Source organism: Podarcis pityusensis (genome assembly GCF_964106645.2).
Source record: "Podarcis pityusensis genome assembly, chromosome: 1".
NCBI lineage: Eukaryota > Metazoa > Chordata > Lepidosauria > Squamata > Lacertidae > Podarcis > Podarcis pityusensis.
Genome location: NC_138028.1, coordinates 67,120,217 through 67,145,994, shown reverse-complemented (window position 1 = coordinate 67,145,994; position 25,778 = coordinate 67,120,217). Strand labels below are relative to the sequence as shown.

The 25,778-nt window shown below is 43.4% G+C and overlaps 2 protein-coding genes across 2 annotated transcripts in view; both read right to left on the bottom strand.

The window, feature by feature from the left end:
• The window catches only part of PPFIBP2 (PPFIA binding protein 2), a 108,105-nt gene extending 107,163 nt beyond the window's left edge, over positions 1 to 942 (bottom strand). Inside the window, exon 1 of the mRNA XM_081011942.1 lies at positions 901 to 942. The gene's annotated coding sequence lies outside the window, so the exon portion shown is untranslated. The remainder of the gene's footprint in view (positions 1 to 900) is intronic.
• A 9,579-nt stretch (positions 943 to 10,521) lies between these two features.
• Positions 10,522 to 24,833, bottom strand: OLFML1 (olfactomedin like 1). The gene is made up of 3 exons (XM_081023029.1): positions 24,448 to 24,833; positions 18,198 to 18,489; positions 10,522 to 12,984 (listed from the first exon to the last, which is right to left on the bottom strand). The coding sequence occupies exons 1-3, from the start codon at positions 24,571 to 24,573 to the stop codon at positions 12,206 to 12,208; spliced, it is 1,197 nt and encodes a 398-aa protein (XP_080879155.1). The 5' UTR covers positions 24,574 to 24,833; the 3' UTR covers positions 10,522 to 12,205.
• Between the last annotated feature and the right edge of the window lie 945 nt (positions 24,834 to 25,778).

The following is a 25,778-nucleotide window of genomic DNA, read 5'->3' as shown; positions in this document are numbered from 1 at the left end:
TGCAGTCTGATCCCAGGCATTTCCCCCCTCAGAAAATGGAACTTCTAAGTCAGTACGTGCAGGATTGGATCCCCAAGTACTTGGGAATTGAACTCAGCAGGGCTAACTTCGGAATACGGGATTGCACTCTTGAGTCTAACTGGAAATAATGGGATTTGCTTCAAAGTAAAAGCACAATTAGTATCGCACTGCAAGTTGTTTTGAAAACCCCAAGACATTCAGAAATAAGATACTCTGTTTTCAATGGAAATTTACTTCTTTTAAAAATCTGCTGAGCAGCGCAATCCATTAGGAAGAAGCAAAGAGGTCCCGCCTCCCCCATCGCAGACACAAGAACATGAGAAGAGCCTGCCGGATCAGGTCAGTGGCTCACCCAGTCCAGCATCCTGTTCTCACAGCGGCCAACCAGGTGGGAAACCTGAGCACCAGAACACTCCCCCCCCCCACCTCCTGTGGTTTCCAGCAACTGGCATTCAAGCAGCGTTATTGCCTCTGCCCACGAAGGCAGAGCAGAGCCATCACGGCTAATAGCCTCCACCTCCACCAATTTGTCTCATCCTCCTCTTTTAAAAGCCATCCAGGTTCGTGGCTGTCGCGACATGCTGTGGCAGCGAGTTCCAGAGTTTAAGAACTACCTCACCTCCCCCGCAAAAAAAAAGAAGAGAAGCTACGCTCTAAGTTTGCGAAAGAAAGTTAGGCGGCCAGTGAAACAAGCCTATGCAACGCACCTGAGGAAGCAGCGGCAGAAGACTCCCTCTCCTCAGTCCCAGTCCCCCACCCCAAGGGACTCGCTGGGGGGTTGCAAAGGCCCCCCGCCCGCGGCAGGCAGAGAGCTCGACGGCGGTTTCTGCCCAGCCAACCCGGCTTTGCGCCCCAAAAAGCGTGCGCGACGCAACTAACCTTGCCCGGTGAGGTCCGGCGGCGCTACCGCGGAAGAACGCGCGGCTGCCTTTCTCTCCGCGCAGCCCTTTTAAGCAGCCGCGTCCCTGCTGCGCGCGCTCGGGCTCTTAGGCGCCTCCAAGCCCCCTCGCGGCACGCGCACCAATTGGCTCCCGAGACGGGGCCAGACGGCCGCGAGGGTCCCCACGTGATTCCCCACTCGGAGAGGAACGTGGTGCCGGGACGCGGGTCCCGGGCGAGGGGGAGTCCCGCCGGCCTTGCGGACCGCAGTTATTGGGGCGACTCTCTGCACTGGCTCGAGCCTCGGGCTGCTGCTTCTGGGCTCCTGCGTGCAGCAGCAAGCTTAGCCTGCTGGTTAGAAGGGAGTTCTGTACGTTTACTCGGGAGTCAGTCCCGTTGGTTTCAGTAGGGCTTAGTTCTGAGTACAGGGGCCTTGCAAGGTGGAGGGGGGTCCATGGAAGGGAGAATGCCAGCAGGTGCAGCTTCGCCTCCACTACAGGAGTGGGGGGGGGGGGAACACCTGCGGCCATCTTGAGGTTGCTTGGGTTAAAACTCATCAGAACTAGGAAGCTGACTTAAAAAGAGCGCATCCAGCTCACTTAGTATTTGTTGGTTGAAGGGACAAAATATAGAAGGGAGAATTCATGGAGGCCAAGGTTGGGGCAAGTACTCTTTGGTGAAGGAATCCCCAGCAGATACGTAAAGTCACAACATAGGCAGTCAAGAATATGCCCCTCCAAGTGCATTCCAAAATCCCCCTAAAAGTTTCTTTCCCAAGTTTCCCTCTTCCCCCCAGCATAGGAAAAGAGCACACATATGGTAAGGTTAAAAATGATTGTACTTACAAATTCCCCCAAAGGCCAGATTCATGTGTTTCAGAATGATTGCACAGGCAGTAAACCTTAGCTTATTTACAAAGTGAAAGTTCCTAAATTGATTGGTATAGGGACTCAAAAGAGTGCCTTTGAGAGCTGTGCAGTTGAACTGGAGTCACCAGCTCAAACCTCTCTACATGCTGAGTTCATGTAGACTGGAGTTCTCTCACCAATGAGTACTTGCCCCAGACTTGGATTTTGGCATCCAGGAATTCTCCTTCATTTATTTTCCATCAACAGTATTGTCAGCGCCAGGGATGGTGGGAATTGTTTCCATTCAGACGTCATTGGACTCCAGCTCCCATCATCCTTGAATATTGGCCATGCTGCCTGGAAATGATGGAAGTCCAACAACATCCCTGGCTCATCCCTGGTCTACACTGACTGGTTCCTCATCCCTACACTATAGTCCTGCAATAGTAAAAGCTGAAACTGGGGATATTTTCCCTTCTGTGTTATTCTTTTCATCCTATTCCTTCCATACTTTCATGGGAGTCACATTAATTTCAGTTGAACGTACAGTCCAAATAAACATACTTTTCCTTATGTATGTTTACATGGAAGTAAGGAACTCAGTGAAACTTACTTCTAAGTAAGTGTGTATAGAACTGCAGCCTAATGCGAGCCATGATTATTCAGAAATAAATGCCACTGATTTCAATGATCATTACCTCTAAATTGGATTAGAGAGAGAACCTTAAAGTACATAAATCCCCAAGGAGTCTAGACCTGCTAATCTGCTCAACAGTGTGTCTGTGAAATTCATGGGATTCCACGCAAGTCACAATATATGTATTTCCATTTAACATACAATTGCACAGTTCCATTGACTAGTTAAATGTACAGGATGTTGCCAATTCCCTTAATTGTATTGTGGGTTTTTTCCATTATACGTTGTTTTTAAAATCCTAACTGCTGAAATCATAAGAACCTCCACTTTCAGGATTTTTTTCAAAAAGAATTACTGCCTACGTTTTTGTGGTTAAAAGCAAAGCCAGTTTGCTTCCTTGAAGGAAGAGATACCAGAAACTGGGTGGTGGTGAGCAAACTAAGGCTGCAGTCCTATGCACAGCTTCTTATGACTACAGTGGGACTTTTCAGAACTTAAGAAGGGTCCTTTTGGATCAGACCAAAGGCTTATGTTGCCCAGCATCCTGCTTCCTGCAATGGCCAACTATGAGAGCAGAAGTCCTCTGTACAAATGGAGGTGGCATGTAGCCACCATCTCTCCAGTAGTCTTTCATAGCCTCATTTTCCATGAATTTCTAAGTTGCCATCTGAGTTGGTGGCCATCACCGCCCCTTGTGACAGAGAAATGTGCTAGAACTAGAAATGGTGCTACTGTCTGATTTTGCTACGTTGCACAATCTCTTTTGTGCTGGTTTTAATGATATTATGAAGTAGATCTTTCAAATGCTTTCAAATCATATTTGATTTATGTTTTGGTGTGTGTATTATAACGCCACTTTGGGAAGAACGTGGCTTGAAAAGCAGGTTACAAATCTGTTAACTAAATCAATAAATGTGCTTTGTGAAGAAGTACTTCCTTTTGTCTATCTTAAATCTCTCGCCATTTACAGCTCCATTAGATGAGCCTGGGTTCTGGTATTATGAGGAAGGAAAACAGTAATTAATATCCATGCTCATTTGTGGTGGATAAGGAGTCATTGCAAAGAAAAGGAAATCCTGTTTCTCTTTACTCTCTACTGCACTTAGCCATAGCAGTAGCGTGGCATGGTTGAGAGGAGGTGCATACCTGGCCTCCTGGCAGGTGAGTCACTGTTGTGGACTGGGGGGGGGGCGGCAAAGCGCACTGCAGATGCACCAGCAAAACCAATCTGGTGCATCTCCTGGTGCATTTGTGTTGCACCACACTTTCTGTCACCTTTCCTCTCCCAGTAAGCAGCTGTGATTCACCTGCTGGGAGGTCAGGTTTGCACTTCTGTCCACCATGCCATTCACCACTAATCCATAGCATGTTAGTGTTTTGAGGCCACACCTTTTGGGAACCCTCCCCTCAGCTTGCTTGGGTGAAACCTCCCTGCTGCATTCCACCTGGGCCGAGGAAGATGCAAAAACAGATGTGTGATTAGCATGCCAGGATCATGCAGATGAGTGAAATGTGTGCTATCTGAGGTTCAAGGCATGATGCTCAGTGCTCCCAGCAAATCTCACCCCATGGGCTGCAGACAGTGGCATGATTTGGAGTTAGTGCTCGTCTAGTGTTACATGCATAAGCCTGTTCCCCCTCCAGCATGGCTGCAAGACCAGAAGCATCGACTTCCATTTTCAACAACTATTGCTTTCTGTTAATAGGAAATGCTGCTAAACTTTTACCAGAGCAAGTCAGGATCATAAAATATTACAGGCGAACTGTTCAGGCCAGCTAACCGCAATTTGTCCCAGCTCAAATGAGTTCTCTCCAAATGCAGCCAATGTATGTCTAAGGAAATAAGCACAGAATCGGAGACAGAGATAGGAAACGGCCCCTGAAGGGGAAGGTAGACATAAAGAACTGCCTCCTGGGGGAAAACAAAGCTTTCTCTGGGCTTCTCCTCCAGCCAATCTACTTTCAAATGAATGAGTCTGTATAAATGAGTGACAGGTGTACATTGGTGTTTTAAAAAATAAAGCAAATCCATGAAATTTCATGGGTCCCCATTCTAAAGCTGTGTACTGGAGAATTTTATTTTATTTTTAAAGTAGACCAAGTTTTCAAGCTGATAATACATCTTTCGCTCCTGCTTATCTGGTTTTTAGGATAGCATGTCACATAGTGAGACATAACAAGCCCAAAGGGTTTGCTGAACAGGTCTCTTGAGTGCAGGTTGCTGATCTGGAGCCTGACAACAGCTTCTGTTATCTTGTGTTTCGTCACCTATACAGGTCACTGAGTGTTTGTGATATCTGCACATCTTCAACACTGAGACCAAAACAACATCTGCTTCCTGAGCGGTCTTGTGTTCGTTTGGGATTTATAGCAAGCAGAGTTTAAGTAGTCATAATAAGCGCAATTAGTTATAATGTACTTGTGCAGCGTAATTAAAAGGTGGCAAGAATAGGTTGCTGCTTTTTAATGAACTGAAATTATATTTATTGCAATCCTACAATTAACCTTTTCTATATTAGCACGGAGCATTGCATTTCGGTACCACCCAAATGTTAGATGATTAACACATTGTTGCATCAATGGGGGGGGGCAGTCCTTAACACTCTGATAGAGGCAGTGGTGCGGCAGCTGCTCAAAACCTCTGTTTGAATCCAGTGATACTTGACAACTATCATCTGGCTGCAAACCTCCCCCTTGGAGGGCAAGGGGCTTGAGAGAATGGTGTTGTGGCAAGTCAGCTGCATATGTGCTTGGAGAACGCTGATTATCTAGACCCATTTCAGTCTGGCTTTATTTTGGGGCCCAGACTGTCTTGGTGGTCCTGATGGACGACCTTCTCTGGGAGCTAGACAAAGAGAGTGGGACCCAGTTGTTTCTCCTGGACCTCAATGGTTTTTGATATCATTGACCATGACATTTTACTGGACTGGCTCTTTAGGTTGGGAGGGGGAGGTCTGGTGTGAAGTTGATTCTGATCCTGGCTAGAGGGCTGGTTCTGGAGGATGGCATTGGGCAACTCATGTTCAATCCCATGGCAGTTGCTTTGGGTGCTCCCACAGGGCTCTATTCTGACCCCAGTGTTATTCAACATAAATATGAAGCCCATGGGTGTGGTCATCAGGGAAATAGGTGTTGGATGCTGTCAGTATGCAGGTGACACGGAAACATAGTAGCATTATAGTACTGTATGTTCCTAGCCATCATCTGGTGCTGATGGTAGTTGTATCTCAGCAACATCTTGACGGTCAAAGATTCCCCACATAGGATCTATAGCTTGCTTTTAAGATCATCTCCAGTCCCAACTGAATGATTAAAAAATGTTTGTAGTCTATCTCATGCAATCCAACCTTGTCTACTCAGAAGTAAGTCATATTGAATTCAATGGAGGCTTTCTTCCGGTTAAATGAGGTTAGGATTGCAGCCTGTGTGTGGGTGTTTTAAAATTGCATCCCACCTTTCTCCCCATTGATATTTCTTAACTATGTGTATGACAAGAGCAGGGCCGGATGAGGCCCTAAGCTACTGAAGGTAATGGGGCCCTTTATATGTCCAGCTGTCCTTTGTCAACAACAAATTGTCCTTTGTCAACAACAAATTGTTGCTGTTTTTTGTGTTGAATAAAGGTAAAGGTACCCCTGCCGGTACGGGCCAGTCTTGCCAGACTCTAGGGTTGTGCGCCCATCTCACTCTATAGGCCGGGGGCCAGCACTATCCGCAGACACTTCCGGGTCATGTGGCTAGCGTGACGAAGCTACTCTGGCGAGCCAGAGCCGCACACGGAAACGCTGTTTACCTTCCCGCTGGTAAGCGGTCCCTATTTATCTACTTGCACCCGAGGGTGCTTTCGAACTGCTAGGTTGGCAGGCGCTGGGACCGAGCAATGGGAGCACACCCCGCCGCGGGGATTCGAACCGCCGACTATGCGATCGGCAAGTCCTAGGCGCTGAGGTTTAACCCACAGCGCCACCCGCGTCCCTTATTTGTGTTGAATACATATGGTAATTTATGGACCTAATAGGTATCTAAAGCAATTTGCACATAACAAATAGGAGCATACACAACACAAAATACTGTTGCTGTATGTAGGTTTTATTTTATTTGTTTTTATCTTATATTTTGGAAATGTACATCCAGTTTATTTTCCTTTAAATTTTTTGGGGGGCCCCAAGAGAGCGGGGCCCTAAGCTATAGCTTGTTTAGCTTATATGTAAATCTGGCACTGGACAAGAGAGAGAGTGTGTCTAATGAATTTGTGTTTGGTTCTGCCGTTTTCCTCCGCTGTCAGGAAGTGCATTGAATTCTGAATATTCATATTGTTATAATTTGGGGGATTGGTCTGGGTGACTTTGCAAAGCTTTGCAAGGAAGGTGTCAATAGTTGTCTCACAATGTCTAGACAGTGAGCAAACAGACTGCTCTGAAGTGGGGGGGCACCTTTTCTTCTCTCTAAAGGATGGGGCAATCCAGGTTTCCCTTTAAGGAGGAAATTAAGAAGGAAAAATTGGGAGCTCTGGAGCTGAAAAAAAAGGACAGGGCTGGGCCAGGGGGCTTTGAAAGTATTGGTAGTCTTCCCTAGAAGACTTGATGTGGGGGGACTGTTGGGGTGTTTAATCCTGTACCTACACCTATGGTCAACCTGTATCTTTGTAGAATAAGTGCCAAATGTAACAAAGCACCAATAAATCTTCAGTGATCACTTTCCGATAGGAATGCTGCCCCTCTGAAACCTCTCACCTGTTGGAGTGCATATTCATTATTGTGTGCCAATGGTGATTATTTCTGGTTGTCCTAGAGTATCTTCTCAGCAAACAGCCAAAGCTTGCATTCTGAAGAACTCTTTTGAGTTAACAGGAAGCTGGTCGCCCAGATCTCCAACGATGCATTATCAGCAATGTTGGTCACCTCTTCAAATGCAGCTTTGGTCAGACAACAGACTCTCTTCTTCCCATATATTATCTACAATTCATCATTGGCTCCATGAAATATCCAGAAGCAGAGGAAATAAGTCCGTGCTGATGAGCTCTTTATTGAAGGAGCCAAATTCCATAAGCCAGACATGAGTGAAATGGCATTCTCCCAACTTGCGCTTGTCTTTCCTCAAAGACTCCTGCCCCAGTCAAATGTGAATATCAGAGCTCTGAAGAATTTAGAATGTGAGTGGAAGTTTCTCCTGTAACTCTCTTAATACATTGTCAGAGACCCACATGACCTCAATAGTACATTAACAGTGTATTCTGTTTCGCAACCCACCATACACAGCTGACATCTACAAGTCCAAGCACAGTGGCGAAATAAGCGTGCTATTTAACACATACCCAAGCATGGCACTTTTGGTCACTGCAGATTAAAGGCTCAGCTGTTCTTGGACCTTGTGCTCTCCCAGCTGTTCTGGTCTCTTGGCTAATTGATCGTGCTGAGACTCCTTTTCACAGTCACAAAGAATTATTTGTTTCAGTTCGGCCACAGTGGAGACATGCTAATGCCACAAAGAAACTTCTGTTCGTATTAGATGTCTGTTTCCCCCCAATAACAATGGGGTGCATTTAAAAAAAAGAATAGGAAGTTCAGTTTTCCAAGAAGAGTTGTGGGGTAGAGTGAGGTAGATGGGGAACAGACAGACAGGAACAGAGAAACAGTATCTCTCCTCTTGAATCACCCCACCAAAGTATTTCCCCTTCTACCTTTTAAAAATTATTCTTTCCTGGGTTTTAGTTTCTGGAATTAATTTATGAAGTCTTTCAGCAGCTAAATTTTGCTGCTAGTTAATTGCCGTTGCCATTCATTCTGTCATTTTCTTAAGGTATGTTGACAACAATATAGTAAATGATAATGACTTTGTATGGAATTCATGCTAAAACAGTGCTAAAGCCTTCTATTTTGGAAAAGAAAAGAAAAAAGACCAGGATCTACACAGGATCTTTTTTCAGATATTCACAAAGTACATGAGGTGATGGAGGATTTCTACTGCTACAATGCAATTCCTCCTCACACACGTGGGAAGAATTTGTGTCAGACATTATTAGTCAAGTCACAGGCACTATCCAAAAGGTGCCCGTTACACTTGAGTAACTGCCGTCCTACAGAGCCAGGGGCTGGGGCACTGCATTTTCCCAGTAAATAAATACTGCAGTTTTACTGGGGAACAAGTTGTACCTAGTACAACTTACGTAGCCAAGGGGGGGCAGGCCTAAATCAATCAAAATCAATACAAATCTGAGGTTCCGACCCCCTCACAAAAGCCTACCCCCCCAACGGAAACCCTGGCTATGCCCATGGGAACAACCTCTCTTGAGCAGAAGTATATTTTTGAGGGAAGACGCCAGGATTTTCTGAAATAATACTTCACTAAAAACAGGTTTTTAACAGTCTGAACGTGCTCTATGACTGGTTTAAAACAGCTTCTGGAGGAAGACGAGCAAAGGCAATGATTTGCTGCCATCTAATGCCCACTGTGCCAATTGCAGAGGAGTAAAAATATCAAACAATGCAACATGCTTTAAATATTTTATGTGCATGTTCACACACCCCTCTCCTCACTTTAAGTTCACACATGTTTGACCAAGTGTGTGAATAGGGCTATATGAAAATTATGCAGGTGTGAAGGAAGTGGTTAGATGAAACAAGCTTTCTTCCTCTTTCAAAATAAGTTGGGGTCACCAACATAAATTGATCAACCGTAGGCTCAGGAGAGACAAAAGGAAGGATACTTCATAGTGCACACTTCAGTTACATAATTCCCTGTCGTAGCATATGGTGATGGCCACTAACTTAGACAGCTTTAAAAAGATTTGACAAATTTATGTTGGGTAAGTATGTCAGCGGTTCTTAGCCATGATGACTGGGTAACAAAACTCCATGTTTAGGAATAATATGCTAGCAAATGCCAGTTGTTGGGGACAACAGTGGGAGAGGCTTATTGATCATGGACTCAGGGATCATGGGAATCAGTATGCTGAAAAAGATGAAGCTTTGCATGGACCTGGCAGGATTCTTCTTACATTCAGTTGCACAGCTGGAAAACTCTCTCCTTGTACCAGGTACTACCATAACTGCTATGATCATCTCTGTTCTGGACCACAGATTGCAGGCGGGCAGACCTTAATTTGCATGTTGTCTCCTGTGAAGTATTAACTTCACTTTACACCAAAACACTGCAGAAGAACGGGAATGAATATCTAACGCACATATGTTTAAAATCAAAAGCCTGCCTTCCAAGATGAGCATACATTATTCATGGTGCTTTATTTAGAGCTGAGCTGGAAATAGCCTTCCCTTGTTTTATTTATCCAAATTTGCTCTCACACATGCCCATCATAAGAGCCCTAGACAGATACCAATTATGCAAACGTGTAAAACCCTATTAAATGATGTCCTCCAAAACACATTTACTTGTGAAGAAGCCTGACTGTAGCTTTTTTAGCATCACCCAGGAACAAGCAAGCATAGCAATTTGTTGGGCTATTTAGAAGAAAACCAAAGGTAAGGAGGAAATGTTTAGCTTAACCATTTTTGCTTGAAGTATTAAGAAGCAAATTCAAAAGGACTGATTGCCTAATCTGTTGTTGTTGTTGTTAGCAGTAGTAGTAGTAGTGGTGGTGGTACTAGTAGTAATTCCACATGGGTTGAAGAAATAGTGTCAAGATGTGAGTTCAAACATCCAGGCTAATCAGGCATAAAATCTTTATATAAATCACTTCCCCACGACAAAAGTTTTATTTTATCGGGCCTTGTTTAAACTGGTGTTAATTGACTTACTCAGATTAGACATCCTTTTCATAAATGTGTCTCTAAACACTTCACAAGCCCCTCTTGTTTATTATGAATTCTCAAGAGCCCTACTATTTCCGATTGACTTTTCAAGTGTCCTACAATGATTCACATTGCAAACATTTCACAGGAGCAGATATTTAACACCGACCAACTGGATTGAGTCTTGTACTAAAACACCACTTCCCTAATCATTCTACCACTTTTCTAAATATACCTGCTCTGAATTGAATTATAGCTTGCCTTCCAGGTGATGAGCTTCAGTTGAGTCTGGCTCCGTCACAGCAGCTCATTTTTGTCCCCCACCTCCATTATTTGCTCTGGCTAATAACCTGGAATTCTGACCATCTTAAATATCAAGAGCCAAGGGTGCCAATATATAGATCTTTTATTTTACATTTTAAAAAATATATCCTCTACAGTACAAACAAGTTCACTGTTTGCTATAACATTATATAGATAGCATGCGTCTACATGGTGGAATGTAGAGTTACTCGCTGTGCTCCATTAAAATGTATCAGAATTAAAAGGCGCTACAAGAGCAGTCAGAATTTAATTCCTAGGTCCCAGTCTAGTGAGAGGGCAACTCTCACACTCAAACATGCTGCAGGAGGAGACCACATGTGCAGGAGACTGATGTCAAGAGGGAACTGCCTGTAACCTATTGCATGTTTACAGTGGGAAACCTGATCTGAAGTACTTGGTGCTGCAGTTATGGAATCCCCTCTGCGCCCCCCCCCCCCGCTGACCATCTGTTTGCTGTGGTACCGCAAGTCATTTAGCTGTTAAAGTAGAACACCAATGGTATCCCTGGTCATATCCAAACAATACATTTAAAGCACATGGCCTTCTTCAAAGAACCCTGGGAACCAGAGTTTACCATTCACGGAGCCAATTCCCAGCACCTGTAACCAACTACAGTTCTCTGGGGCAGTCTTGTGCCTTAAAAGTGTGCTATATCTATGGTGTGGCTTTATTTATTTTGTTTTATTGCCTATATATACCACCTTTTCTCCCAGGCACTCCAGAGTGGAGGACATAGTTCTCCTCCTCCCCACTTTATCCTCACACAACAACCCTGTGAGGCAGGTTAGGCTGGGAATGAGTGTCTGGTCCAAGGTCAACCAGTGAGCTACACGACTGAGTGGGAATTTGAACCCTAGTCTCCCAGGTGCTAATCAGACCTACAAGTAACAAGCCATTATTCCACACTGAATGGGGCTCCCTGTTTACTCCAGGGAAAGAGAAGTTCTGGGTGGGAACAGAGGTGGGAGGAAAATGAGCAGGAAAGGAAAGAGAAAGATAGCTGGGAGAGAAGGGGGACTGAAAGCAGCCAGTGTGTACAATGTTGTGTGGCTGCAGCAAAACAACAGTAACTATGTACTATTCTCCCTTGTGCCCAGGCCAAGAATTACATGCTTGTCTCTTTCACAAATAATAATAATAATAATTTTTATTTATACCCGCCCCTCCCCGGCCAAAACCGGGCTCAGAGCGGCTAACATTAAATATATAACATATTACCATAAAATCAACTGATCAATTAAAATACATCCTAAAATCAAATCAGAATCAAAGTGAAATCTAATCAGATGGCAATCCGCAAATTAGGGATGGGGACCTTAAATGCTCACCAGCTCTAACTGTTTATACTGATCTTATATGAGCCTGTGAGAAAAGTTGGGGGGCCACTTATCAGGAGAGAGGGGGATACCAACCTTTATCGCCTTCTCTTTCTCTCACTTCCTCAGCCACCCTAACCTGTTGATTTGCCGCCTCCCTCCCAATCTGCCACCAAATTCAGGTTGCTGCCTCAGAAAGTTGGCTCTGTTTGCAAGGAAGGGAAAGGCCTTTCCAGAGCACTGCACCAATCTTGGGGAAAGGGGTGAAAAATCATCTTCTTTTTAAAAGGCAAAATAAAGTGTAAAAATAAGTGTAAACTGTGGGCAAGCAGAAAAAAATAACCTCTCAGTCACTAGTACTTGTAAATTCATTACCATATTTACACTGGCAAGTTGTTTAGTATAGAGGAGATTTTTATGTTGTTGCTTTTATTAATTTTTTAGCTTTGTCAGGAGCTTGTAAATGACCTGGGATCCATTATCCCAGGCAAAGAGTTGCTTTTCTCTGGGGTAATAATGCACCATGGAGTGACTCGTCTGGCGTTTGGGGAAAGGAAGTGTCGGGATTTCATAAGGATTGATGGCGTCTAAGGTGTCATAAATGCACTCGATGCGAGACGTACCTCCCCCTGGTGAATTGTACACTACGTACAGGGCGCCGCACATCACAAAAGCCGCTTCGGCATTCTGGCTTTTGCAGGATGTGTCCCAGGTATATTCCATAGCCATGGTTTCATAGTTGATTTTAGAAATGACCAGCTTTCTACCAGGATCTGGCTCTGTGTGGATTGCCCACAATCCCAGTTCATCCACAGCTAGGTCTATCTTAGTGGAAGGAAGAAGGTCGTAGGCAAAGGTCTCTCCTGCTCCTGACAGCAGCAGCCGGCCAGTTACATTTCTTTTCTGAATGTCAAACTTAATTATCTCATTTAAGGAGCCAAATTTGTGATAAAACAGAAAACCGTCATATATAACATGGCCTGTCCCTTGCCAGGGAAAAGGCAGGTTAACTCTGCGAGCTGACTGTTTCTCACCGCTTTCAGTAAAAGCCCGGATATTTGCAAACTCCATTATAATTTTGTTCTTTACCCCAGTTAAGAAATAGATCTTTTGGGGGTTCTTGATGGGGTCCTTCAGCCATGAGCCCTGTGTGTCTCCAGACTTCTTTACAATCTTCAAGGATTTGAAGCCTGCAATCATGTGGTTACAACCTTTGAAAGGGGGGGGGGGGGAAGGTAAATACAAAAAGAAGCATCAACACATATGCCGTACGTTCTCTGCTTTAGCATTTGAATATTTTCCCCATCCAGCATAATTCAGGAAAGTGTAAATTGTTTCCTGTACCATCACACGTCACAATTGGTCTACATTCTGTCAAAGAAAACAACGAAATGGAACAGTGAATAGATTATCGAAATTGATCTATCTCTATCCCATCTGATACACCCCAAGCCAGAATTGCCTTAGCAGACTTCCAGAAAAGCATCTGCAGATATGATGTATTCTGTGGTGTATTGTGCTGTTTTTGTCTCCTGTTTCTTCACAGCCAGTTGCTTGCTTATTTATTTGATTTCTGGATTGCCCTCCCTCCCAAAGGATCCCAGGGTGATAAAGCAGAGCAACAAAATACATCCAATAAATAAAACTAATGCAAACAGCCATAAATATCTGTCCAATATCATAACCATTAAAATGCAATAACCATTTCCAGCTGTTGTGCATCAAAACAAGTAGCCTTGATTTATAAAAGCCTGGGTACTCACATATGTCTTTAACTGACATCACAGGAGCCGACTCCATGGGGCCATGTGGGCTTCAGCCCCCACAATAAAATATTTGAGGGGGCTTGGCTCCTGCAAGTTTGATGGGCATTGCCATTCAAATTGTGTGTGCACTGTGTCATGATTACGTGGGGTGGGGCTTACCTGGGCCCCCACAATATTTCATTCAAGTTGGCACCCCTGACTGACATCTAAATATAAACAGGCAAGGAGACAAACATGGTTCCAGGGGAGAATCTTCCAAAGTTGGGGTGCCACTATTAAAAAGGCCCTGTAATCTCCACAGAGTGAATCCTAGCAGGAACCGTGAGCAAAACTCCCTGCCCTCGATGAATTTTAGGGATAGGAGTGGCTGGTATTGGATACATCAGAGATCAGCAACTGGATGCCCCCAAACCAAAGTCAATTTCACCGAGTACCGCCTGGACTTCCTAACTGTCAAATCAATTTAGCAGCAAACAAAGTCTGTGGAAGAGGATGTAGCAGTCACTACAGGGACTAGGGTGGAGCTCTTCACTCTTCCCTATTCTTCAGCATGGTTTTCCCATTCAACTACTTGCTGACCAGATGTTCTTAACATCTGCATCTCTTTTCCTTGAAATTATACCTGTCCTCTGAAATCAGGCAGCTGCTTCCTCCATGTTTAGAGTAATTGAAAAAGAACCATTTTAAGTCCAAAAGACAGATATGGTTTGTTATGGATAGTCCACATGCACCAGACTTTGCTCTAGTTTTAGATGAAAGAGAAATTAAATTTTGGGTTATTCTGAAGTAACTTTCGGTCTCTCCTCACACTGGCATTCCACCTGTTTTTGTTAATAGAATCCCCATGAGCCACAATACTCTTTTGGTACATTGGTTTGTTTGCATTTAGACTAGCAGAGAGGAAAGCCACATGAGGCAGGCAGGCCATTATCTACTTAGACTGGGAGTTATTCTCCTGGCAGGAGTTCTGCTACCTGATTTCCTTTTTAAAAGAAATGAAAACAAAACTGGAGACACTATAAGCTGAGTCTGGAAGCTTCTGCGTGCAAAAGCCAGCCAAGCATACATTCAGCAGCACTCATACATTCACCACAGTATAATTACCAAAACACCACATGAGACATCTTCAGGCATTGCAGGTAAGGGAAAGTAAACATGGGGTCAGGCACGGGCAAGGGCACTAACTTCACCCCCCCTCCATTGCTGTTCTGATCACCTTCTAAGTTAAAGAAGGACAAAAGTCTGAAACAGGGAGCCTCCTATTCGCATGGAGGCTCCTCACATGATGAAAGACCTTGGTTGTGAAATGGTGGGGGGTTAGTATGTCCCCCCGCATACTTTCTCTACCCAAACAGCAGCCTCTGATGAGGGCTAAGAAAAACTGATTTGAACCAGCCCTCAGTTCTGTCCCGATGTTGGAACATTCCTGAAGAAGTCCTGTATACTTCGTCATGAGGGCAACCCTCCCCAGCTACAGTGGTACCTTGGTTTTCAAACGCCAAAAACCCAGAAGTAAGTGTTCCAGTTTTCTAATGTTTTTCGGAAGCCAAACATCTGATGCGGTTGTTGGCTATTGTTTCCCGGGTGCCTGCACCAATCAGAAGCTGTGCCTTGGTTTTCAAACATTTTGGAAGTCAAACGGAATGGATTAAGTTTGGTGCTTTTGTTTTTGCTATTTATTTTGTGTTTTTGTTTTTGAGACTTTTTCAGTTAATTTTTTTTGTGACTGTGGAACCCAGTTCAGCTACTGATTGTGTGAATGCAGAAATGGATAAAAGCCCCACCCCTATCCAAACAATGACTATCATCAGTGCTGGTAAGAAAAAAAATTAATTTTAATTTTTATCGTCTACAATACTGTCATATTTATTTTATAGTACAGTACATTGCTTTCATTTTATGGATCAATGGTCTCGTTAGATAGTAAAATTCATGTTAAACTGCTGTTTTGGGGGTTGTTTTTAAAAGTCAGGAAAGGATTAATCCATTTTGCATTACTTTCTATGGGAAAGCACGCCTTGGTTTTGGAACTCTTTGGTTTTGGAACGGACTTCCGGAACGGAGTAAGTTTGAGAACCAAGGTACCACTGTAAATCCGTAGTAGGGGGCTGCACAGCTCTTTCTGGGGCACAATCCAGGACCCAAGCATTATCGTCTGCCTGCCCAAGGCAATACGGAGTGAAAAGAGACACTGTTTGGACTCTAAAGAATGTCTTTTAATAAGACACAGCATTTGCAGCCAAACAGAGTAAACAAGCCCTTTAGGTAGGAAGCTGCAGCAGAAAACATTACAGAACAGGCTTATGAAACTATCTCTGTAGTACTATCACTTTCCTCTTCGGGAGCCTACTCCAAATTAATTGAAACAAGTGGATATATTTCCATTCCCTTTGGGGGAGTTTGTAGTCTTGGATGCCCATAGCTATTGCTTATGTATACAGTTGGGGGATAACTAATAGCCCTGAAAGCCTTTCAGTACTGGGGAGCCCTGAATCATCTCAGACTAAAATGAGACTTTTGTGCTTCCTTTGAAAGAAGGACAAACAGTACTTCTAGCCACTGAAATGAAGATCAGTGATGTCCAAGAGGCCCAGAACATTCTCCCACAACTCCAGTTTGGTCAGCCTTGTACTGGAAACATTCGCAATAGATAGTGCTCCATATCACAGCCAGCCTGCATTAAAACCAATAACAAGGAAATAATTCTTTTGTGCTTGCAAAGTACCTCCCACATCTGTCCCACATGCTTAAGAGTTGGGGACAGGTGTGGTTCCCACTAAAATCAAATGGAAATCCAGTCATTACTGATTTGTCCCACTGATTTAAAGGGGAGCTAGGGTCAACTATCTTTAGTCTGAATCCAATCCAATAACTGAAAAAAGGAAAGGTAACAAACCAAGAGTTTCCTGAATTGAAAATATAAATTTATAGACCGTGTCAAAACTGTGACAATTAGGCATAGGTTGAACAAAGAATAGTTATTGCAGCAAAAATTAAATTAGATCAAGACAGATTGCCCACGTTTTAGCAACGTCTGCTGCAAGAAGATCACAACAGATTTTTAGGCGGATCAGCCAAAGGTGGAAGACCTCCATTATGACCTTGGGTTAGATATATGGATAATATAGAAAATACTGGTAGTTTTTGAATGTTTTGTGCATTAACTGTCTAGAAAGGGATATTCATGGAGCAGCAAAGGGCTTGCATAGCTTGTAATGCTTATGTGAATATCCGAAAGCACACTGTGGAAGAACAAGTCATTTTTCTTCCCTAGCTTAGTGTAAGTAATTTCCCAAGGGCAATCTTTTTATAATGCCACCGTTTTTGTATGTTTTCCTGTACTACAAAAGTAATGTAACAAGTATATGAACAGGAGGTACAAGAATATTCTTGTGTGTGTTTGTGTGTAATCATGCAATGAAGAGAGAAAGAAAAGAGCAATAATATTGTCCTCCTAGGACTAAGTACCCATTGCTTTTGAAACTCAAATTACAAATTATTGTTATTTGGTGTGCATGCCATGCTTGAATCTAATAACCAGTGCAATGACTGATCACCCCAAATTGAAAACTGTGAAGAAGTCCAAGGTGTATGGATTATATTTCAGTATTTCAGAACCCAGAAACATTCCTCTGGGGTGATTTGAGAAGGAATAAAGACTTTCACTAAATCTTGATGGTGCTCCTCTTAACTTCTGTATTTATTTATTGTGGTTTGCTGCTAAATGTGCAAACCTATAAACAAATACTTGGGAACAAGTCCTATGGAACCCATTGGGACATACTTCTGGGTAGCCTGGTATAAAATGGTGCTGTAAGTTACGCACATTCTTGTGTGATCTTGACATTGAACAGCAGGAAATAATGATACACATGGGGGGGGGGGGAATCATACAGATGGAAGCCATCTCCATCTCTTTACAATCCCTCCCTGTTTATATATGTGGGTTGTATTCAGAGTAATACTAATGGGAATGATCCATCATCTCAAGGATTTATTCTTGTGCAACAGAATGTTCTCCTCCTCTCTGCTTTCACCCAAATCTGTTCTGGTGATTGACCCAACCCTCCACAGTAGATCTGGGGGTGATGGGGGCACATCAGGGGAGAGGAAAGGGGGAAAGTTCACCTGCACAGTTATTTAGATGCATACTGTCCTGTGCCAATTATGTTGATGTTAAAGCAGAACAGGGGAACCTGTTGTCCTCCAGATGTTGTTCGACTTTGACTTCCATCAGTCCCAGACAGCACTGTCAATGGTCAATGATGATGGGAACTGGAGTCCAGCAACTCCATCTCTGCTTTGCAACATCAAATCATGAAACACAAATTCTTACTCTTCTATTTCATGGTTTGATGCTGCAAACAGGGATGGGAATTGGTGTGTTACCATAATGTTTTCATCAGGCTGATCCACTTTCAATTCAAGATTCACACCATGAGAACTGAGCTGAAATACTGATACATTGACTAAAGTGAGCATGTGGTACCTATAGCCCTCCCAGAGGTTGTTGGGCTACAAATCCCATCCTCTTGACCATTGCCCAACCTGCCTGGGGCTGATGGAAATTGGAGTCCAACAACATCTGGAGAGCCACAGGTTCACTATCCCTGGCCTAAAAGGATAATTTTAAAACGTTGTAGCTAAACTGTTCTTACTTGCATTGAGCATGAGCTTGACTTTCTGTTTCGACTCCTCTTGTTCCATTAATTGCTGCTCCACAAGGTCCTCGTCGACTTCCACGCAGGTGTCGGGGGACTCCTTTGCCGATTCAAAATAGTCAATTTCCCTTTGCGCTCTTTCCACTCTTGTTAGCAAATGGTCAACATCATTTTTAAGATCTGTCTTCAAAACGTTGAGTCCTTCCAGGCGCGACATCATCCTCTTGGAAAACTCTCGGAATTCCTGGACGTAATCTGCAATATCTTGATTGCATTTGTTTAACCTGTTCTTTAGTTAGAACACAGACAGGGGCATTTATAGACAGAGAACTAGTTTAATGGTTTTCCCAAATAGGCTCTACATTTAAAATAACATTGCTTTTCTCCATTTCAGACGAATTAACTATGTCTCCTGTTTCTGCGACATGTTACTGAATGTCTGTTGCCAGAAATTATTGGGATCAAACTCTGAGAATGAATCCGTATGCATGGTGCCAAGTTCCTTATTCGTTTATTCTGTCTGAAAAGCTTCCTTTGTAATGTTGCAATCAGTTTTCAAATTTCTTTTTTAAAAAAATGCAAATTCTAAACCTTACAAAAGCAAAGCAAAGACAACAACAACCACCAGAACAAAGAACAAAAGCAAAATAAAATAAAAATAAAAATTCAAAAATAAGCCAAATTCTGAGTAATACAGATTTACATGGTCTTGAATCTTATTTACACCAATAATTTATGAAGAGATGTAGTTTTTCTAGAAAGAGGTCATCAAGTTGTCTGCTTTCTCTGATTCTCACCATATAAACAGTATTCCAGATTTTAATTATCCAGTCCCTTATAGATGGTCTGCTCCATATTTAGAGCTGGTTCCTAAGCTTATGGCGCCAGCAATGATCTTCTTTCCATGACAGAGCAGGCACCTGCATTTTTTCCCTACCATGCACATAACCTATGCTATTTTTCTAGAAAAAGAGGAGGAAGCATGTGAACTGAGCCTCTGCATAGAACACCCATGCCACACATCGCATTTTGAATGCAGTGGAGAGTAACAGATACAGTACATGCAGTCCTTTACCATGGGGGAAGGATGAGACAGTGGAAGTGGATCTACACAGATATAAAAAACACTGTGGAAATACTTTTTTAAAGAAAACGTTTTAAAATATATACGGAATTAGCCGCAAGCTCATCTGCACCATCTAGTGTCACATTTGTATAATGCACTTAAAACACAAAACATTATACAGTGGTACCTCGGGTTACATACGCTTCAGGTTACAGACTCCGCTAACCCAGAAATAGTGCTTCAGGTTAAGAACTTTGCTTCGGGATGAGAACAGAAATTGTGCTCCTGTGGTGCGGCAGCAGCTGGAGGCCCCATTAGCTAAAGTGGTGCTTCAGGTTAAGAACAGTTTCAGGTTAAGAACAGACCTCCGGAACGAATTAAGTACTTAACCCGAGGTACCACTGTATTTGCAGCTGTATAGCTGAGTCCTGGGTCAATCGTGGGCTTAAAGGTAAAGGTACCCTCGACCGTTAGGTCCAGTCGCGGATGACTCTGGGGTTGCATGCTCATCTCGCTCTATAGGCCGAGGGAGCCGGCATTTGTCCGCAGACAACTCCCGGGTCATGTGGCCAGCATGACTAAGTCACTTCTGGCAAACCAGAGCAGCGCACGGAAACACCATTTACCTTCCCGCCAGAGCGGTACCTATTTATCTACTTGCACTTTGACGTGCTTTCAAACTGCTAGGTGGGCAGGAGCTGTGACTGAACAACGGGAGCTCACCCATCGCGGGGATTCAAACCGGCAACCTTCTGATCAGCAAGCCCTAGGCTCTGTGGTTTAGACCACAGCGCCACCCGTGATCCCAATCGTGGGCTTGCTCATATGGAAAACAACACTCTGATATGTTAAAAACACATGCAGAGATGCCCCTAGGAATAAGGAAGGCTGAGAAGGGACACAGTGCAAATTTATATCTGGGAATAATGCAGAAAAGTGGGGTGAGGTCATATTCCCACCCTCTCCACCAGGAAATCTGCAGAAGGCTTGTTAGGAGAACCCCACTGAGAAAGTACTCTAAAGTTAATGTTCTTTTATGAGAAGGTCACTGGTGAAAGCACCAAAAACAACTTCCTTGATTTGGTAAGCTGCATTCCATTACTTTATTGTCCCTCTTGTTTGCTTTGGTCAGCATTCCATTTCTCTTCTGGCTTACCGTAACTAAGAGATTTTTCTAAAATTAATTTTAGCATTGAAGCATGCAGTATGGCCCTTGGAGGGTGGTGGTGGAAGGTCACGTCTCAAGTCAGAATTCCCAGAGGTCAGGCTCTGGCATCTTATCTCTCACGCCACCAGCACTGTTTTCTACGTGAATCCTGGCAGACTGAGGGTAAGTTCACATGGCTGCCTTGGAACCTGTTTCCTCAACAAGAGCTTCCCATTGCAAATGGCAGACAAGGGCTGTAATTCTGATTGGGACCATGGCAGGGACAAAGTTTTAAAGTCATTCCCTGCCACCATGTTCCTGATGGCTCAGTCCTGCTGTAGTGGTTACTAAACAAGAGACAACTATGTGAGGTAAAACTGGCCAGTTTGGTCCTAAGTTGAAGCGCAATGAGGCCCAAAAGGACAGAAAGATTTTTTTTTAAGGAGCTGGGTGTGCAATCCAATACACACTTACCTGGGAGTAAGCTCCATTACAAACAGTGGAATTTACTTCTGAGTAGACATGTCTAGGCATGCACTGTGGAACAGTTGGAAACTGGACATTTTAGGAGTGTTGTTTTGGTACAAGGTAAATGTACTGAATGAGAAAAGAGTTTGAAAACTGTATTCTTATATAAGCAACATGTATGCCCAATGAAAAAAACACAACCCACGTAATTATTTGGCGGAATTGTAATTTATTTCCCCCCCCCTCATAAAAGAGTACAGTGGTACCTCAGGTTAAGTACAGTGGTACCTCTAGATGCGAATGGGATCTGTTCCGGAGCCCCGTTTGCATCTAGAAGCAAACGTAACCCATGTCCGCGCATCTGCGCATGTCACGTTTCGGCACTTCTGCGCATGGGCATGATGTCATTTTGAGCTTCTGCGCATGTGCAAGCGGCGAAACCCGGAAGTAACGTGCTCATCCCGAAGCACATTCAAGCCGAGGTATGACTGTACTTAATTCGTTCCGGAGGTCCTTTCTTAACCTGAAACTGTTCTTAACCTGAAGCACCACTTTAGCTAATGGGGCCTCCTGCTGCTGCCGCGCCGCCGGAGCACAATTTCTGTTCTCATCCTGAAGCAAAGTTCTTAACCCAAGGTAATATTTCTGGGTTAGCGTTTGTAACCTGAAGCATATGTAACCTGAGGTACCATTGTATTCTAAAAAGTTCAGCCTCTATTTTATCCAGAAAACAGCAGTATCACTGCTGGTAACTATGATGGACTTTTGGGTGTATAAATGTGCTTTTCCTGTTCTTTATGGATTTTCCCTATTCAAATATACATCAGCACAAATATATTCTTCCTGCCTCCAGGGTTCCATCAATCCCAAACACTGGATTTGCCTCAAATACATAACTTTTTCACATATTAATAGAGCAAATGCAGGACTGCTACCAAGTATAAACTTGACAGGGAGTAAAAACCAAGTCCTGACTCCAGGATTAGTATACCTGTATGGTACACTATATTATTATAATATATATATATATATATATATATATATATATATATATATATACACACACACACACACACACACACGTGTTTGTCATATGTACACATAAAAATGGGGGGGGGGGTATTTACAAAATGTTTGAGAACAGCTGAGTGCAAAATTTCACCACAACCTACTGATTTATTTTCCAGGAGGCTTCAAAAATAGTAGCTGTGCTGGCGGAAGACACCAGTGAGGCCCCTGCTGATCCAGATGTTGCACAGCTGGAGGAGACGGAGCCAAAGAAAAGAGTCCGCTGAGTACAGTTACTCAGAGCTCCAGCTTTGCAGCTCCTCCAAAGCCAGCTTCCCCTTCTTTCCTTGACTGGAGCTATTGTGTGAGAGAAGGGAAGGCAAAGACCCTTTTTTCCTACCTGCCTGTCTTGAAAAATAGAAGTATGGAGATTGCAAATACGTGAGCTTGCATATTTGGCTCAAACGTGTAACATCACAAATGACTGGAGTAACTGCAAATTCATGGAAGAAGATCAGAAACACACTCTGTCACCCACCACTCCTACCCTATAAATCAGGCACAGGGAACCTCAGATCTGGGGGGCAAGTTCTAGGTGTCCTCCCCATCCAGAACTACTGGATATCATTAACTCTTGGGAAAACATATTTCTCATGCCTGGGACACCAAACAGCAGTATATGAGGAACTGTGGGTGGGAGAGACCTCCTTTCTTGGAGTAATATCCACAGCCTGGTAAGTGGTTAGAAGTGAAAGGGGGTGGGAGGATGCAGGTTTGAGGACTGGCTGAGTGATGGGCAGACCTGGGGGCAGGGAGCAGTGGAATTCTTCATCAAATTGGATTGAAATCTGAGCCAGGGAAGAATTAAGGGGTTGTAATTCTCACTTCCTATTTGAGGTGAGTATTATAAACCCCTGGCTCTGTGAGTCAGGACAAAGCAGTCTCATTGACATCTCTATAGCTATCACCTTCCAGCCTGGTTCTAATCCTGGTGTGACTGTCTGAGGAGATAATAGGCAGCAAGCCATGACAATTGATCACACAATGACTGATTATAGCAGTTATTCAGCCATATCAAGTGACAGCTGTAGTAATCACGCATAATCTTGGCTTCACCCTGCTTGCTTCTTCACTGCCTCTTACTTGTCTGTCCTCTAACTTATCTCCATTAATCACTGCCATTTCCTGACTTTGCTCCCTTTGCTGTGCCCATCTACCTCAGATTGTAAACCCTTTGAGAAGAGGTGGTGCAGAACTGCCAGCTTTGTTGTTGCTGAAGCATTCCTGTGCTGCTATTGACCTGGCCTGAAGATGAAACGATGCTAAAAACCTTCATGTCGAGGATTTGTGAAAGTTAATGGACTCCTGCTAAGTAAAATATGGGTCCTTCTTCGTGTGCACAACACCTAGCCTGCACCTTTTCTCAGGAAATGTCAACATCACCCCAAAATTTCAAACATTCTCACTCATAATGGGAAAGAGAACAGCAGGCACTGATTTTTAAAGCAAGCATTGATTTTTTGGGTGGTTTACTCCTAGGCAAGTATACATAGAACTGCAATCTTAAGCACACTTACATGGGAGGAAGCCCCAGTGGATATTATTATTATTATTATTATTATTATTACCCACATATAGAATTGCATTGCTAATTAGTACAATACATAGTTAACAGCGAACTCCTGTTCTACTAACCCACATGCAGTGTTGAAACAATTATAACTTCTTAAAGCTTGTTACCAGAGCTTTCTTTCAGCAAGAACTCGCTAAAACTCAGTTCCAGCACCTCTTAGGTGGCAGGCATTGCCTTTCTAAGAGAACAAGGGAGGTGTTCAAGGTGAATTCTGGCACCTCTTTTTCTAGAAAAATAGCACTGCTTGTTACACTGACTGAATGCATATGATTCATAATGCTACAGGAGGGGTTCCCAACCTTCGTCAACAAGGTGTATGAGGGTACCATGGTGCCCACGGTGATCATGTTGGGGACCCAACTGCTATAGTAAAAAAGTGTGTTTTCAAGATCCAGGAGTTTTCATTTTCCCTCTTAGCATTGTGAAAATGGATGCAATGAATCTCATTAGCTTAACCAGAACACCCATGTAGTAAAGGTCAGAAATTGAGATATTGGAAGTCCTGTTTGAAGAGTAGATGGCTCCTTGTGGCATTCAAATTTCACACAGACTATCAAATGGATTTTTTCCCCAAAGAGTGAAAATATCCCAGATCCCATCCTGCCCAATCCAGCCCTTGTTCAGCACAATGTAAACCTTTGCTTGCTTTCCACTGAAAAATCAACTAACTTAAAAGTGTTTTAACTCTAGCTGGATTGCACCCATTCCAAGCATGCATGTTTACTTGCTAATAAAATCAATAGGAGCAAGTTTCATAAACAACCTTGCATTTGGGCTGTTCCTCATACCTTTACTGTGCATAATCAAAGCTACAGTTATAAAAACGAGCTCATTTTAAAAGGAAAGCAATTTATTTCCCAAGCACACATCCACTTCACACAGAAAATCAAATCATTTTCCAGATATCACTGATATACCCACATACCTCTATTGATAGAATTCGGCGGTCCATGTAATGCACCAATCCAGCATCTTGCATTACATATTGTGCTTCTCCCGCAATACTTGTAAAAAATGAAACTAAGAAGAATCTGAGCTGTATGGCTGCCATTGTTGCATTAAACCTTCAAACACCCTGAAAACTGACGCTAGAGGCTTCCGTTTAATATCTGCCCAGCACTGTGCTGTGTGCAAGCAAAAACAAAACTTAACAACTGTGTGATTTAAAATGGCTGTTTAGGCTCCCACAGTCTCTCATTAACACAATAAAGTTCTGCAAAGCTCTAAGCTACATAAGTTTGTTTCTAGGAGTGCTTTCCAGCTCGTGATCTTTTGATTGGGTCCAGATGTTCAAAACTGAGCTGTTCAGCGCATGTAGGCTAGCAGTATTGAGCCAAAGCTATTATTCTTCAGCTGCTTCCAGACTGTCACTGTTTTGATAGGTATGATTCAAGTGGATTTCATGCTCTTGTGCAACAAGGCCACTTCCCCTCTCACCCTCCACAAAATACTATGCGATTTTTGAGGTAAGAAAAATGTCAGACAAATACTGTTACCTAGGGTTGCCATATTTAAAAGAGTGAAAATGCGGACACCAAAGTTTTTTCCCGGCAAAGTTTTTGAGCTATATCCGGACACTGTTTCCGTATGTCTTGGAAATTCCGGACATATGCCAGCCCTAATGTTACCACCCCAATCTCTGCCTGGAGGTAGGGAGAGATTCTAGCTTCTTGGCACTTAACCAGGGAAAATGAGGCACAATGGAGGCTAGTGTCCTTACCAAATATGCCTTATTTACACATATTTACAACCTAATGCCTTCAACAGAAGGGGTGCAGAGCATTGTACCCCAAGTGTGTCTCTTGTCACACCCAGCACTGTTTTTCTAGAAAAAGAGGTGCTGGAACTCACCATAAACACCTCCCTCTTTCTCTTAGAATGACAATAGCACCTACCTGAGAGGTGCCAGAACTGAGTTCCCTTGAGTTCCTCCTGAAAAAAGTCCTGGTCACACCCTTCATAGCTTCATATGTTGTCCTGAAACCAGCCATGCTCCCCAGTCTCTTGGTACAGCTTTTCCCAGCCAGGGCTCATGAAGTTCTGTCCCTCTTTCTGCAGAGAGTCTGATGTTCTGCTGATGGCTTACCATTATCAAACAAACCAGGCCATTACCAGCCCTCTGTTTCTTCAATGACCACCTCCAGTGAGCCTTTCTGAGGCTAGCCTCATGAGGAAGCTAATTGGTATTATTTCCAGTCCTTGCTAAATTCCTGAATGTAGAGGTTTGCTCAAATTCTAACCCTTCACTGTACGTAG